The 17,041-nt window shown below is 40.0% G+C and overlaps 1 protein-coding gene across 1 annotated transcript in view; it reads left to right on the forward strand.

Moving 5' to 3' along the window:
• The window catches only part of ASB2 (ankyrin repeat and SOCS box containing 2), an 81,980-nt gene that overhangs the window by 34,246 nt on the left and 30,693 nt on the right, over positions 1 to 17,041 (forward strand). The window contains exon 3 of the mRNA XM_082275240.1: positions 13,939 to 14,105. Within this exon, the coding sequence (XP_082131366.1) occupies positions 13,939 to 14,105 (167 nt within the window). The remainder of the gene's footprint in view (positions 1 to 13,938; positions 14,106 to 17,041) is intronic.

Here is a 17,041-nt window from a genome sequence, read left to right on the forward strand (position 1 = left end):
AGTAGTGACACTGACCCCAGCCAAATGCAAAACTAGTGAGAAACAGTCAGAGAAGATGAGAAGGGAAAAAAATGTCAGTGGCCTCCACCTGTAAAACCATTCTTGTTTTGGAGGTTGTCTCATTGTTGCCCATCTAGTGCACCTGTTGGTAATTCCATTAACACCAAAGCATCTGAAACTGATTAACTGAGCAGATAAATATCCCAGGAGTTTCATTGACTTGGTGCTATACTCTGATTAAAAAGTGTTCCTTTAATTTTTTTGAGCAGTGCAGTTGTATATAAAATGCCCTTTTTATCTTTAAAAAAGTGTTTCCCAGCGCTAAACTTTTCATCCAATTTCTAAATTGCTGCATTTATAAATGTTTAAAGCCAATAAATAGGAATAATATTGGTGAAAAAAAAAAAAAAAAAGCTCTTTAACTAATCTTTATTTTGTACAATTCTCCTTTAAGGGGGCGTGGCAGGGGGGTGTGTCCTATGCCCACATACGTTTGCTTATAGGTGTCCCTCGTTCCCATCTCAGAAAGTAAGGCGGTGTGAAATCGCACTGAATTCAATACAATGTTTCCTACTGGATCTCGATCTGCCATCAATTTGGATACAAGCGATCACCAATAGGGCCCCATTCACCCCGGAGCGTTTACATTGGCAGGCAGAATCGCTGCGATCCCAAAACTGACGCTCATTCAGCCGCCATTCATTTTCAGTGGCATCTAAAGCACAGGCGCAGTTCTGCGATAAAACGCTCTGCAATCGCAGCAAAACCTTGTCACCCAAAATAAGCTCCTGTTCCTTTTTTTGGGCTGCGAGCTTCACGCAATGTGATTTGTCATGTGATAAATCGCAGGCAGAACTGCACCACGTTTTAGATGAAAATTGAAAAATTATGGCACCTGAACCCACGTTTTGTGATTGCGGGCAGAATTGCAGCGATTCTGCCACGGTCACCAAAAAGCCCAGGTGTGAATAACAATAATAATAACAACAACAGTAACAACAATAATAATAACGATAATAACAATAATAATAACAACAATAATAATAACAATAATAATGATAACAATAATAATAATAATTGTAACAATAATAATAACAATAATAATAACAATAATAATGATAACAATAATAATATTAACAATAATAATAATAATAATAATTGTAACAATAAACAATAATAATAACAAACAAACAACAATAGTTACAATATTAGGAAATAATAACATTATTATTATTAATAATAATAATAACAACAACAATAATAACAATAACGATAATAACAATAATAATGATAACAATAATAATAATTGTAACAATAATAACAATAATAATAATAACAACAATAATAATAATAACAATAATAACAATAATAATGATAACAATAATAATATTAACAATAATAATAATAATAATTGTAACAATAAACAATAATAATAACAAACAAACAACAATAGTTACAATATTAGGAAATAATAACATTATTATTATTAATAATAATAATAACAACAATAATAATAACAATAACGATAATAACAATAATAATGATAACAATAATAATAATTGTAACAATAATAACAATAATAATAATAACAACAATAATAATAATAACAATAATAACAATAATAATGATAACAATAATAATATTAACAATAATAATAATAATAATTGTAACAATAAACAATAATAATAACAAACAAACAACAATAGTTACAATATTAAGAAATAATAACATTATTATTAATAATAATAATAACAACAATAATAATAATAACGATAATAATAATTGTAACAATAATAATAACAACAAACAACAATATTTACAATATTAGGAAATAATAACATTAATAATAATAATAATAATAATAACAATAGTATTAGTAATAATAATATCAATATTAGTAACAATAACAATAGTAACAATAATAATAATAATAATAATAATAATAAAATAATAACAAATAATAACAATAATAATAATAATTATTATTGTAACAATAATAATAACAACAAACAACAATAGTTACAATATTAGGAAATAATAACATTATTATTAATAATAATAATAATAGCAATAGTATTAATAATAATAATATCAATAGTAGTAACAATAATAATAATAATAATAATAACAATTATAGTAATTAAACAATAATAATTTGAAATTAAACAAAAATATTAACAGCAACAAACAATATTAATAATAAAAATAATAATAACAACAATAACAATATTAATCATAATAGTAGTAGTAATAATAATAGTAATAATAATAATAATAATAAAGATATAACTGTAATTTACAACTGAAAGTTCTCGTTTTCACCATGCAATCTTAAAAACGAATTGATCGAAGTGCAATCATATTCATGAAGAAAATATTAGTGCTGTCGATCAATACAAAAAAGAGCAATAATTTTTACACCTTGGCCAATTGGCTACGTTTAATCAGATTGATCTAAATGGAGTTTTAAGCTGGCCATACGTTATACAATCTGATTGTACAATCTCCTTTAGATATACAGTAAACTATGTAGTAGAAGGGCCCGCGTTATTGGAAACAAATTGATTGGACAGATTCGGAAGGTCCTTATATTACATAATTAGAGTAAATCTATAATTGATTGCCCAGAGATTGTATGTTCAGATTGTCTAGAGTATGGTGACCCTAAATCAATCTAAAGGGAAGTTATAGCTTTTCGATTGTTTGTAGATTCGATCGATTTGCACTTCGAAAAAAAATAAAGCACACGAACCTGGAAGATTCACCTGTAGAGGATGATTGGTGAATGTCAGGTTCACCGTTTTATGAATACGCCCCGAAGCGTATCTCTACATGGAACATTTTGTTTTACTTTGGATAGGGTGGGGGAAGGGATAGACCCTCTGTCAGGTCTTTATTGCGGTCTGTGTCCCCACTGGGGAGGCACCAATCCCACTCTTCAGAGCAGGCAGAGAAATGGTGGAGGATGCGGACAGCAGTGGAAGAATGGTGTACTTAGTGTGATGTGGGAAGCAGGTACAGTGTTGAATGCTTTGGTGTATGCAGTCTGTCTGTGCTTTTATCTGCTTGCTGTACACTGTGTGTATGAGGCCTAAAGCTGACCATTGACAGATCACAATTCATACAAAAAAATCCCCATTGTTCCTGCCAGAAATCCAGTGCTGTCCTGTCATGCTGGAGATCGGACTAATCAGAAAGGAACGATCAGATCCTGATAGGATACTGCACTGCAGGGGCGTGTTCTGATGACGGATCCCGCAGGGGTGTGTTGTAATGACAGATCCCACAGGGGCATGTTTTACTGACACTTTTCCACAGGGGCGTGTTCCAATGATGGATCCGCAGGGGTGTGTTCTAATGATGGATCCCGCAGGGGCGTGTTCTGATGATGGATCCTGCAGGGGGAAGTTCAAATGATGGATCCCGCAGGGGCATGTTCTGATGACTGATCCTGCAGGGGCGTGTTCTACTGACAAATCCCACAGGGGCGTGTGGTAATGACAGGTCCAGCAGGGGCGTGTTCTGATGACGGATCCCACAGGGGCGTGTTCTGGTGCCTGATCCTGCAGGGGCATGTTCTACTGACAGATCCCGCAGGGGCGTGTTCTGGTGCCTGATCCTGCAGGGGCATGTTCTACTGACAGATCCCGCAGGGGCGTGTTCTGGTGCCTGATCCTGCAGGGGCATGTTCTACTGACAGATCCCGCAGGGACGTGTTCTGGTGCCTGATCCTGCAGGGGCATGTTCTACTGACAGATCCCGCAGGGGCGTGTTCTGGTGCCTGATCCTGCAGGGGCATGTTCTACTGACAGATCCCGCAGGGACATGTTCTGATGACTGATCCTGCAGGGGCGTGTTCTACTGACAAATCCCACAGGGGCGTGTGGTAATGACAGGTCCAGCAGGGGCGTGTTCTGATGACGGATCCTGCAGGGGCATGTTCTAATGACAGATCCCACAGGGGCGTGTTCTGGTGCCTGATCCTGCAGGGGCATGTTCTAATGACAGATCCCACAGGGGCGTGTTCTGATGCCTGATCCTGCAGGGGCGTGTTCTACTGACAAATCCCACAGGGGCGTGTGGTAATGACAGGTCCAGCAGGGGCGTGTTCTGATGACGGATCCTGCAGGGGCATGTTCTAATGACAGATCCCACAGGGGCGTGTTCTGGTGCCTGATCCTGCAGGGGCATGTTCTAATGACAGATCCCACAGGGGCGTGTTCTGATGCCTGATCCTGCAGGGGCATGTTCTACTGACAGATCCTGCAGGGGCGTGTTCTGGTGCCTGATCCTGCAGGGGCATGTTCTACTGACAGATCCCGCAGGGACATGTTCTGGTGCCTGATCCTGCAGGGGCATGTTCTACTGACGATTCCCACAGGGGCATGTTCTACTGATGAATCCCACAGGGGCATCATCACGTACCTGAAGGTGAGCCTGAAATGGTGAGGAAGGCCCCTCTTATGCCTCTGACCCGGGGCCCCCTGATAGTGCAGACAGGAGGCGCCGGAGTGTAGAGTAGCACGAGTTCCTGAAGGTTGCTGGAAGCAGGCCGGTGTCCACAGACCGAGAGATAGCCAGGTAAATCCGGTAAGCAGGTAGACGTGCAGGCAACAGGTGCTGGAGGCAGAAGTCAGGATAGCAGGGTAGGCTGACTGAACCCTCACAGACAGGGTGGTCAGATTTGGAGCAGACAGGAGCGTGGTGAGACAAGCCGGGTCAGAAGCCAATCGGTAGTGCAGAAGCCAGTAGGAGCAGACAGGAGCGGAGGTCAAGGGATAAGCCGGGTCAGTGCAGGTGGAGAGCAGAGGATGGTCAGGACAAGCCGGGTCTGGAACTTGGAAGCAGGATACAGGTTTGCAGGTAACAGGTTAACCAAGGCTGAAGACAAAGTAGCACTGGAGCTGAGCAAAGGCTGGGTTTAAATAGCCCATTTGTCGCCAGCATCTGTCACATGTTGCGTGCTCGCGAATGTGAGTTTGCGCATGCGCACGCGCATTTGCTATTGCCAAGTCTCTGGGGGTTTTAACAGAAGCACGTCTTTTCATGTGAATAGCAAACCTCTTCTTACAGGCATGTTGTATTGACAGGTCCCGCAGGGGCGTGTTCTGATGACAGATCCCGCAGGGGCTTGTTCTGATGACAGATCCCGCAGGGGCTTGTTCTGATGATGGATCCTACAGGAGCAAGTTCTAATGATGGATCTCGCAGGGCAGCTTTCTGATGCTGGTTCCCGCAGGGGTGTGTTCCGATGATGGATCCCACAGGGGTGTGTTCTAATGACGAATCCCGCAGGGGAGTGTTCTACTCATGGAACCCGCAGGGGCGTGTTCTGATGACAGATCCCACAGGGACATGTTCTAATGACAGATCCCGCAGGGGTGTGTTCTAATGACAGATCCCGCAGGGGCGTGTTCTGATCACAGATCCTGCAGGAGAGTGTTCTGATGATGGGCTTCGCAGGGACGTGTTATAATGACGGATCCCACAGGGATGTGTTCTACTGACGAATACCGCAGGGGCATGTTCTGATGACAGATCCCGCAGGGGCGTGTTCTGATGACAGATCCCGCAGGGGCGTGTTCTGATGACAGATCCCGCAGGGGCATGTTCTGATGACAGATCCCGCAGGGGCGTGTTCTGATGACAGATCCCGCAGGGGAGTGTTCTGATGACAGATCCCGCAGGGGAGTGTTCTGATGACAGATCCCGCAGGGGAGTGTTCTGATGACAGATCCCGCAGGTGCGTGTTCTGATGGACACCACAGACTCAGGGTGTTTTTTTTTTTCTTCCAGTGACATATTTTTTCTTTTCAGTGACACCAGCAATACAGGGACCTTATTTCCTTCCTGTGACACCACAAGTCAAAGGACATTTTTTCCTTTCATTGACACCACCAACTCTGAGAAATGTTTTATTTCAGTGACACCACCAATTCAGGGACATTTTTTTCAGTCCATCGACACCTTCAATTCATGGAAATTTATTTCCTTTCAGTGACACCAAACCTCTGACATTTTTTCATTTCAGTGACACTCCCAGAGAGGGGACGCCATCAATTCACAAATATTTCACTTTATTGACACCTTCTCTACTCCAAACAAAATACGTTTTGGCTGTACAGACCCTTTACAATCGTCCCAGGCTGGACACGTGATTGGTCGGACGATGTCACACGCGGCAGTTTATGTCCCGGGGTGAATGTCACCGTATATATTTGTACAGTGGGGGAGGGGGGAGGTCAGAGGTCGTGTCTCTTGGAATCTATATGTCTGATTAAAGGGAAGCGACTTCCTGTGTGATGTTCATATATGAATCCTCATTAATGAGAGTTCTCGTCCAATCAGAATCCGTTCCCAGGAGAAGATTAAACAGAGTTTTGGCAAACATAGAGAAGGAAATGGGAACTCTGCCTGCTATATCTATCTATATACTGTATATACTGACTCCTCCTATATACAGTATATACCGATCCCTCCTATATACTGTATATACTGATCCATCCTATATACAGTATATACCGACCCCTCCTATATACTGTATATACTGACCCCTCCTATATACTGTATATACCGACCCCTCCTATATACTGTATATACTGACCCCTCATATATACTGGATATACCGATCCCTCCTATATACTGTATATACTAATCCATCCTATATACTGTATATACTGATCCCTCCTATATACTGTATATACTGACCCTCCTATATACTGTATATAAGGGGTGTGATTCCCTACCTTATACTGTATATACTAACCCCTCCTGTATACTAGATGTAATCCCTCCTATATACTGTATATACTATATGTGATCCCTCCTATATACTGTATATACCAATCCCTCCTATATACTCTATATACTGACCCCCTCCTATATACTGTATATACTGACCCCTCCTATATACTGTATATACCGACCCCTCCTATATACTGTATATACCGACCCCTCCTATATACTGTATATACCGATCCCTCCTATATACTGTATATACCGATCCCTCCTATATACTGTATATACCGATCCCTCCTATATACTGTATATACTGATCCATCCTATATACAGTATATACCGACCCCTCCTATATACTGTATATACCGACCCCTCCTATATACTGTATATACTGACCCCTCCTATATACTGTATATACTGACCCCTCATATATACTGGATATACCGATCCCTCCTATATACTGTATATACTAATCCATCCTATATACTGTATATACTGATCCCTCCTATATACTGTATATACTGATCCATCCTATATACTGCATAGTAATCCTCAATAAGGTGCTACCGCCGAGGCAAAACCAACACAGGACAAGGAGCACACCTATGGTATCATCCGGACTGTTCCGTAGGGGTGGGGGAGGGGAAAGTGATGAATGCTGAGTGCCAGGTTGGGGGGGGGGGGGGAAGCTGAACCTCAGATATCAGGCTGGCGGTCTGCGGTCCCCACCAATGTCCACACCCCGATCCGAGTGTGTGCACAATTCCTGGGACTGTGGGGGGATGGGTGGAGGGGATCTCAGCTGTCACAGCAGCTGCGGAATTCACAAGGACACTGAGACATTCGTGACATAATCACCCCACTGACACCGACACCCCACTGACACCGACACCCCACTGACACCTCAATGACACTGACACCTCACTGACACTGACATGCCACTGACACCGACACCTCACTGACACCAACACCCCACTGACACCGACACCCCAATCACACCTCAATGACACCGACACCCCACTGACACCTCAATGACACCGACACCCCACTGACACCTCAATGACACCGACACCCCACTGACACCTCAATGACACCGACACCCCACTGACACCTCAATGACACCGACACCCCACTGACACCAACACCCCACTGACATCAACACCCCACTAACACCTCAATGACACCGACACCTCACCAACACCCCACTGACACCGACACCCCACTGACACCTCAATGACACCGAAACCCCACTGACACCTCAATGACACTGACACCGACACCCCACTGACACCTCACTGACACCGACACCCCACTGACACCTCACTGACACTGACATCCCACTGACACCAACACCTCACTGACACCTCAATGACACAGACATCCCACTGACACCTCACTGACACCCCACTGACACCAACACCCCACTGACACCTCACTGACACCCCACTGACACCGACACCCCACTGACACCTCACTGACATCCCACTGACACTGACACCCCACTGACACCTCACTGACACCCCACTGACCTGCCCCGTTCCCCCCATGCTTGCACGCATAGGTGAACGCATATGTAGGTCACACCCACATATGTGAACGGTGTTTGCATCACATGTGAGGTATTGCCGCGAGTGGTGAAATGAGTGCAATAATTCTAGCGCTAGACCTCCTCTGTAACTCTAAACTGGTAACCAGTATAAACCCGTCGCCTATGGAGATTTTTAAGTATCGTAGTTTGTCTCCATTCAATAAGTGTGTGCAATTTTAAAGCGTGACATGTTAGATATCTATTTACTCAGCATGACAGCATCTTTTATAAAAATTGAGGTGTATATTGCACTTTTTAAAAAAAATGATGAAAGTGTAAAAAATTGTGCATATACCGTGTGACATAAAAAAAATTGCAATGATCGCCATTTTATTCTCTAGGGTCTCTGCTAAAAAAATATATATATATATACGTTTTGGGGGTTCTAAGGAATTTTCTAGCAAAATATTTTACAAAGAGTGTCAGAAAAAGGTCCTGAAGTGTATATATGAGAGTCGCTGTACACCTTGTATACGGATTATTCACTCGGTCGCTGATGTGAAAACTACGGCTGCAGCATCTGTGTCGACTTAGCGGCCATGTTTGTCTTGGCTCTGCCGCGCTCAGCGCTCCGCCACACAAAGGGCAATTAACTCCGGCAATTAAATAATGGTTTCTCAGGATGTGTTTATGTAATATGTGTATACTCCGTGCGGATTACAGCGCTCAGCCGCCTAATTGCCGCGCATTAAGTTACCGGGAAACGCTGCGACTTCTCCCAGAAAGACGGCGCGGCCCTCCGAGGGATCCGCAGAAAAATGTTTACAAAGCAAAAGACAGAAAAAGTTCAACTTGTCAGGAATTGAGCAATTTTCGGTGGTGTCATCTCTCCTGGCACCTCCAAAGCGTAAATTTGGCTTCCCGCCCATCCCCCGCCTGGCTCATTATTTCTCTCAGCTTAAAAATAAAGGATTTGGACTTAAAGGAAACCTGCATCGGGGCGGGGGGGGGGGGGGGGGTGGGGGTTGTAGGGGTCATTGCTGGTCTGCTGCTAAAAAATGCCAGTTTCCTGGCTGCCTCTGGGTTCAGTGTTTTCTGAGTGACAGACTTGGGACAAGCAAGCCGGTTCAGAAAGTCAGAGGAGCGGGAATGCGACATATCGAAGCCACCGGATCAGCATGACAGCCAGGGAATGAACATGTTCAGAAGGAGGGCAAATTATCGATAAGGTGATATTTATTGGTCCCTCCAACAAAATCAGTATTTAAACATTAATACAACGTATGGACAATGTAACACGAGCCTGAAAAACAAGAAATGACAGACTGGAATGGCGCAGTATGGAAGCGCTATGAGTTATTTATTACACCTGCGATACTTCTTTGTAGAGAATTCTTTTATTATCGGCTTTAAGTCATTTTCTATACACGAGTGAAAGCCAGTTCAACGCTGCAGCCCCACTGTGCTGCCAAGCTCAATTTTTATTACACAGCCCCCCCCCCCATAGACTCCTTTACATTACACAGCCCCTCCTATAGACTCCTTTACATTACACAGCCCCCCATAGACTCCTTTACATTACACAGCCCCCCTATAGACTCCTTTACATCACACAGCCCCCCTATAGACTCCTTTACATTACACAGCCCCCCATAGACTCCTTTACATTACACAGCCCCTCCTATAGACTCCTTTACATTACACAGCCCCCCTATAGACTCCTTTACGTTACACAGCCCCCCCATAGACTCATTTACATTACACAGCCCCCTATAGACTCCTTTACGTTACACAGCCCCCTATAGACTCCTTTACATTACACAGCCCCTCCTTTAGACTCCTTTACATTACACAGCCCCCCCATAGACTCATTTACATTACACAGCCCCCTATAGACTCCTTTACATTACACAGCTCCCTATAGACTCCTTTACTTTACACAGCTCCCCCATAGACTCATTTACATTACACAGCCCCCCTATAGACTCCTTTACATTACCCAGCCCCCCCATAGACTCATTTACATTACACAGCCCCCCTATAGACTCCTTTACATTACCCAGCCCCCCCCATAGACTCATTTACATTACACAGCTCCCCCATAGACTCATTTACATTACACAGCCCCCCTATAGACTCCTTTACATTACACAGCTCCCTATAGACTCCTTTACATTACACAGCCCCCTATAGACTCCTTTACATTACACAGCCCCTCCTATAGACTCCTTTACATTACACAGCCCCTCCTATAGACTCCTTTACATTACACAGCCCCCCAGAGACCCCTTTACATTGCACAGCCCCCCATGGACCCCTTTAAATTACACAGCCCCCCATGGACCACTTTATATTACACAGCCCTCCCTGGACCCCTTTACATTACACAGCCCCCTCCACTGACTCCTTTACTTTTGACAGCTCCCCCCATGGACCCCTTTACATTGCACAGCCCCTCCATGGATTCCTTTACATTACACAGCCCCCCCATAGCCTCATTTACATTACACAGCTCCCCCATAGACTCATTTACATTACACAGCCCCCCTATAGACTCCTTTACATTACACAGCCCCCCCCCCTATAGACTCCTTTACATTACACAGCTCCCTATAGACTCCTTTACATTACACAGCTCCCTATAGACTCCTTTACATTACACAGCTCCCTATAGACTCCTTTACATTACACAGCCCCCTATAGACTCCTTTACATTACACAGCCCCTCCTATAGACTCCTTTACATTACACAGCTCCCTATAGACTCCTTTACATTACACAACCCCCTATAGACTCCTTTACATTACACAGCTCCCCCATAGACTCCTTTACATTACACAGCCCCCCATAGACTCCTTTACATTACACAGCTCCCCCATAGACTCATTTACATTACACAGCCCCCCTATAGACTCCTTTACATTACACAGCCCCTCCTATAGACTCCTTTACATTACACAGCCCCCCAGAGACCCCTTTACATTGCACAGCCACCCATGGACCCCTTTAAATTACACAGCCCCCCATGGACCACTTTATATTACACAGCCCTCCCTGGACCCCTTTACATTACACAGCCCCCTCCACTGACTCCTTTACTTTTGACAGCTCCCCCCATGGACCCCATTACATTACACAGCCCCTCCATGGACTCCTTTACAATACACAGCCCCCTCCGCATGGACCCTTTACATTACACAGCCCCTCCATGGACTCCTTTACTTTACACAGCCCTCCCATGTACCCTGTTACATTACACAGCCCCCCCCATGAACCCCTTTACATTATACAGCCCCCTCCATGGACTCCTTTACTTTACACAGCCCCCCTATGGACCCCTTTACATTACAAAGCTCCCCCGTGGACCCTTTTACATTACACAGCCCCCCTATAGACTCCTTTACATTAGACAGCCCCCCATAGACCCTTTTACATTACACAGCCCCCCATAGACCCCTTTACATTATACAGCCCCCCATGGACCACTTTATATTACACAGCCCCCCCCCCCCCCCATGGACCCCTTTACATTACACAGCCCCCTCCATGGACTCCTTTACTTTAGACAGCCCCCCATGGACCCCATTACATTACACAGCCCCTCCATGGACTCCTTTACTTTACACAGCCCTCCCATGTACCCCGTTACATTACACAGCCCCCCCGTGGACCCTTTTACATTACACAGCCCCCCTATAGACTCCTTTACATTAGACAGCCCCCCATAGACCCTTTTACATTACACAGCCCCCCATAGACCCCTTTACATTATACAGCCCCCCATGGACCACTATATATTACACAGCCCCCCCATGGACCCCTTTACATTACACAGCCCCCTCCATGGACTCCTTTACTTTACACAGCCCTCCCATGTACCCCGTTACATTACACAGCCCCTCCATGGACTCCTTTACATTATACAGCCCCCTCCATGGACTCCTTTACTTTACACAGCCCCCCCATGGACCCTTTTACATTACACAGCCCCCCCATGGACCCTTTTACATTACACAGCCCCCATGGACCCCTTTACATTACACAGCCCCATGGTATCAGCCGATATGCACCGATATTTTCGTACATTTAAAAATGTTTATTTTTTTTCTTGGCAGGTACTCTTGTGGAGGGATCAGGGGGTCTAAAAGACCCCAAACCCCTCCTCGGCACTTAAAAGCATTCAAAACGCCAAGTTTGGCTGTTTTGAATGCTGTCATTTTTTTAAATCTGGCGCTGAGTACCCGGAAGTGATGTCATGACATCACTTCCGGGTTTTTACACGGAGACCCGATCAGAGCCAAATGCGGCTTTGATCGGGCCTTCGGCGGCCGTGCAGGCTGGTTGCCCGGGTCTCCCGGTGAGACGGGAAGGCGGCAGCAGGGGGGGGCATCCCCTCCCGCTCCTTGTAATGACAGCTGATCGGCTTCTCAGCCGCATTGGTTGTCATTACAAGACAGCCGACCGTTGGCTATGGACGCCGGTACCGGGGTGATGTCTCTAGCTGCAGCCATCACTCCGGTACAGCACTTTCCCAAAATATCGGCAATATCGGTAACCTCCGGGGCCGATTCCGATATATCAGGAAAAGTGCAGATCGGCCCTCGATATATCGGCTTTGCCGATAATTGGTTGATCCCTAGTCAGGCGGCAATCGCCCCCTAGCTGCAGGCGCGCGACAGACATAGGTCTACGCCGGTTTGCGCAGGAGAGCCACCCTGCCACAGTAAAAAGGCGGCAGGTGATCGGCAACAGGTTAAACCTTATTTTTTTGTGTATTTCATTTGTAAAAAAATATCAAATAACAATAAAAGACACAAAAGAGTTTAAAAAGACAAAAGAGTATAAAAGACAAAAAAATTGCTTGTCTTGCAAATCGCTCTCAATCCAAGGTTATACTGTATATATATATTACACTAAGGGGGTGTATGTATATATTACAATAAGGAGGAGTATGTATATATAAATTACACTAAGGGGATGTATGTATATATTACAATAAGGGGGAGTATGTGTATATATTACACTAAGTTGGTGTATGTATATATTACAATAAGGGGGAGTATGTATATATATTACACTAAGGGGGTGTATGTGTATGTATATATATATATATATATATATATATATATATATATATATATATATATATATATATATATTACACTAAGGGGGAGTATGTATACATTACACTAAGGCGGAATATGTATATATATATTACACTAAGGGGGTGTATCTATATATTACACTAAGGGGGAGTATGTATACATTACACTAATGGGGAGTATGTATATATTACACTAATGGGGAGTATGTATATATTACACTAATGGGGAGTATGTATATATTACACTAATGGGGAGTATGTATATATTACACTAATGGGGAGTATGTATATATTACACTAAGGGGGAGTATGTAGATATATTAAACTAAGGGGGAGTATGTATATATTACACTAAGGGGGAGTATGTATATATTACACTAAGGGGGAGTATGTATATATATTACACTAAGGGGGAGTATGTATTTTACACTAAGGGGGAGTATGTATATATTACACTAAGGGGGAGTATGTATATATATATTACACTAAGAGGCAGTATGTATATATATTACACTAAGGGGGGGTATGTATATATTTTGTCTGATGATCCCTCCATTGTTCTTCATAGAGAAGTGAACCCCATCGAGGAGATGATCAGGAAGGGAGACGAGGAGGGACTGACCAACGCCATAAAATCCGGGAAGAGGCTTAACGAGCCCAACAAAGATGGCTGGCTGCCCATGCACGAGGCGGCATATTACGGGTCCCTGGGCTGTCTGAAGGTGTTACTGAAAGGTCTGTAGCCAATCACAGCCCTGAAATCATGTATCATTAATGTTACTAATCAATCATTGATAACAATATAAGAAAATTACTACATATGGCCACTAGATGGAGCTCAGTCCTATGCTCTTTACCTCCATCTAATGGCTAAATGTGGTTATTTTCTGTTTTAAATCAATGATTTACATTCAAACAGAACAGGATATAGATCCATAGTTACATAGTTAGGTTGAAAAAAGACACAATTCCATCTGGTTCATCCAATAAAAAAAAAAAAAAAACAGTAAAGAAAACCCAACCAAGGAATAAAAAAAAAAAAAAAAGAATAGAATATAAAATAATAGAGCAGAGTAGACAAAAAAACAAAATAATAGAATATAAAATAATAAAATTGAATATAATAGAATAGAATAGGATATAAATTAATAAAAAAAGAACAGAAAATAATATAATATAAAACAAAAGAAAATAATAGAATAGGATAGAAAAAAAAATATAACGGAATGGAAAAAAAAACAGAAAATAATAGAATATAAAATAATATAACAGAAAATAAAAGAAAAGAAAAGAAAATAATAGAGCAGATTAGAAAAGAACAAAAAATAATAGAATATAAATTAATTGAATGGAATAGGATAGAAAATAATAGAATAGAACAAAAAATAATATAATATAGAATAGAATAAAATAATAGAATAAAAAGGAGTATAAAATAATAGAATAGAATAGAAAATAATAGAGCAGAGTAGCAAAGAACATAAAATAAATGTGGTTATTTTCTGTTTTAAATCAATGATTTACATTCAAACAGAACAGGATATAGTTCCATAGTTACATAGTTAGTCAGGTTGAAAAAAAGACACATTTCCATCTGGTTCAACCAATAAAAAAACAAAAAACAGTTAAGAAAACCCAACCATACAATCCCACATAAACAATCCTATACCCGCTGTTGATCCAGAGGAAGGGGAAAAAAACCCCAGCAATAAAATAGAATATCACCTATTAACATTCATTATTAATTAATTAATTTATTTTTTGCAAATGTATTCACACAGAATGAATGCACACGCATTTTCAATGAGTGAATTATTTTATTATTATTATTTTTATTATTTTATTATTATTATAAGTGAGAGCAGCAGAGGGACTAACACTTCCACTTTAGTGGAGAATAGACATGTGCAGTCTGTTTTGTTCCAAATCCAAATTCGGAAATATTTTTCTTTATTCGGATGTATCCGATTTTTCCGAATTAATTTAAACGAATCCGAAATATCAAAACGAAATTCTTATGGAATTCCAATTCGAATAAAAAAAAAAAGAGAATAGAATAGGAAAGAAAAGAATACAGCAAAACAGAACAAAATAGGATAGAAAAAAAATAGAATAGAAAAGAACAAAAAATAATAGAATAGGAAAAAAAAAGAATAGAATATAAAATAAAATAATAGAGCAGAGTAGAAAAAAACAGAAAATAATAGAATATAATAGAATAGGATATAAAATAATAAAAAAAGAACAGAAAATAATATAATATACAACAAAATAAAATAATAGAATAGGATAGAAAAAAATATAACGGAATAAAAAAAACAGAAAATAATAGAATATAAAATAATATAACAGAAAAAAAAAATAATAATAATAGAGCAGAGTAGAAAAGAACAAAAAATAATAGAATATAAATTAATTGAATAGAATGGGATATAAAATAATAGAATAGAACAGAAAAGAACAGAAAATAATGTAATATAATGTAGAATAGAATAAAAAAATAAAATAATAGAGCAGAGTAGAAAAGAACAGAAAATAATAGAATAGAAAATAAAATAATAGAATAGGATAAACAAAAACATGGAATAGAAAAGAACAGAAAATAATATAAAATAAAATAATAGAATAGAATAAAATATAAAATAATAGAATAGAAAATAATAGAATAGAAAAAAAATAATCCAATAGAATAGAATAAAATATAAAATACAATAATAGAGCAGAGAAGAAACTAACAGAAAATAATAGAATATAAATTATTAGAATAGGATAAACAAAAACATGGACTAGAAAAGAACAGAAAATAATATAATATAAAAGAAAAGAATAGAATAAAAAATAAAATAATAGAAAGGAATATAAAATAATAGAATAGTATAGAATATAATATAAAATAAAATAATAGAGCAGAGTAGAAAAGAACAGAAAATAAAAGAATATAAATTAATAGAATAGAATAGGATATAAAATAATAGAATAAATAACCCACCCCTTACCCTGATGCTAACCCCTAACCCTAACAATAAAAAAATATAAAAAAATCATAAAAAATATTCATAAATCAATACATAAGTAATACATAAATATTAAATACTAAATACAATAAATAAATTAACCTGTAACACGAACCCCCAACCCTATGAAGCTGTGATACTCTGAATGCAACCAGGCCTCATGTCCACAGCCAATATTATTTGAAATAGGTTTTGTCTCCTCATGATGTTTTGTTAAACTAATAAAGATATAGTTGCCTCTAACCCCTAACCCTAACAAAAACTTTAAATAAAAAAAAAAAGAATTAAAATAAATTATTAATAATAAATAACAATAATAACGATTCATCATAAATTTATAAATAATGAATAAATACACATTAAACAATAAATCCATAAAAAAATTAATTAACCCCCTAACTTCAACACTAACCCCTAACCCTAACAAAAACAATAAATAAAAAAGAATTAAAATAAATTATTAATAATAAATAACAATAATAATTAATCATTGTAAATTAATAATTAATAAATAAATATTAAACAATAAATCAATCAATAAAATAAATTAATTAACCCCTAACCCAAACACTAACCCCTAACCCTAACAAAAAAAGAATTAAAATAAATTATTAATAATAAATAACCATAATAATGAATCATTATAAATTAATAAAT

Source organism: Pelophylax lessonae (assembly GCF_965119305.1).
Source record: "Pelophylax lessonae genome assembly, chromosome: 13".
In the NCBI taxonomy this organism is placed as follows: Eukaryota; Metazoa; Chordata; class Amphibia; order Anura; family Ranidae; genus Pelophylax; species Pelophylax lessonae.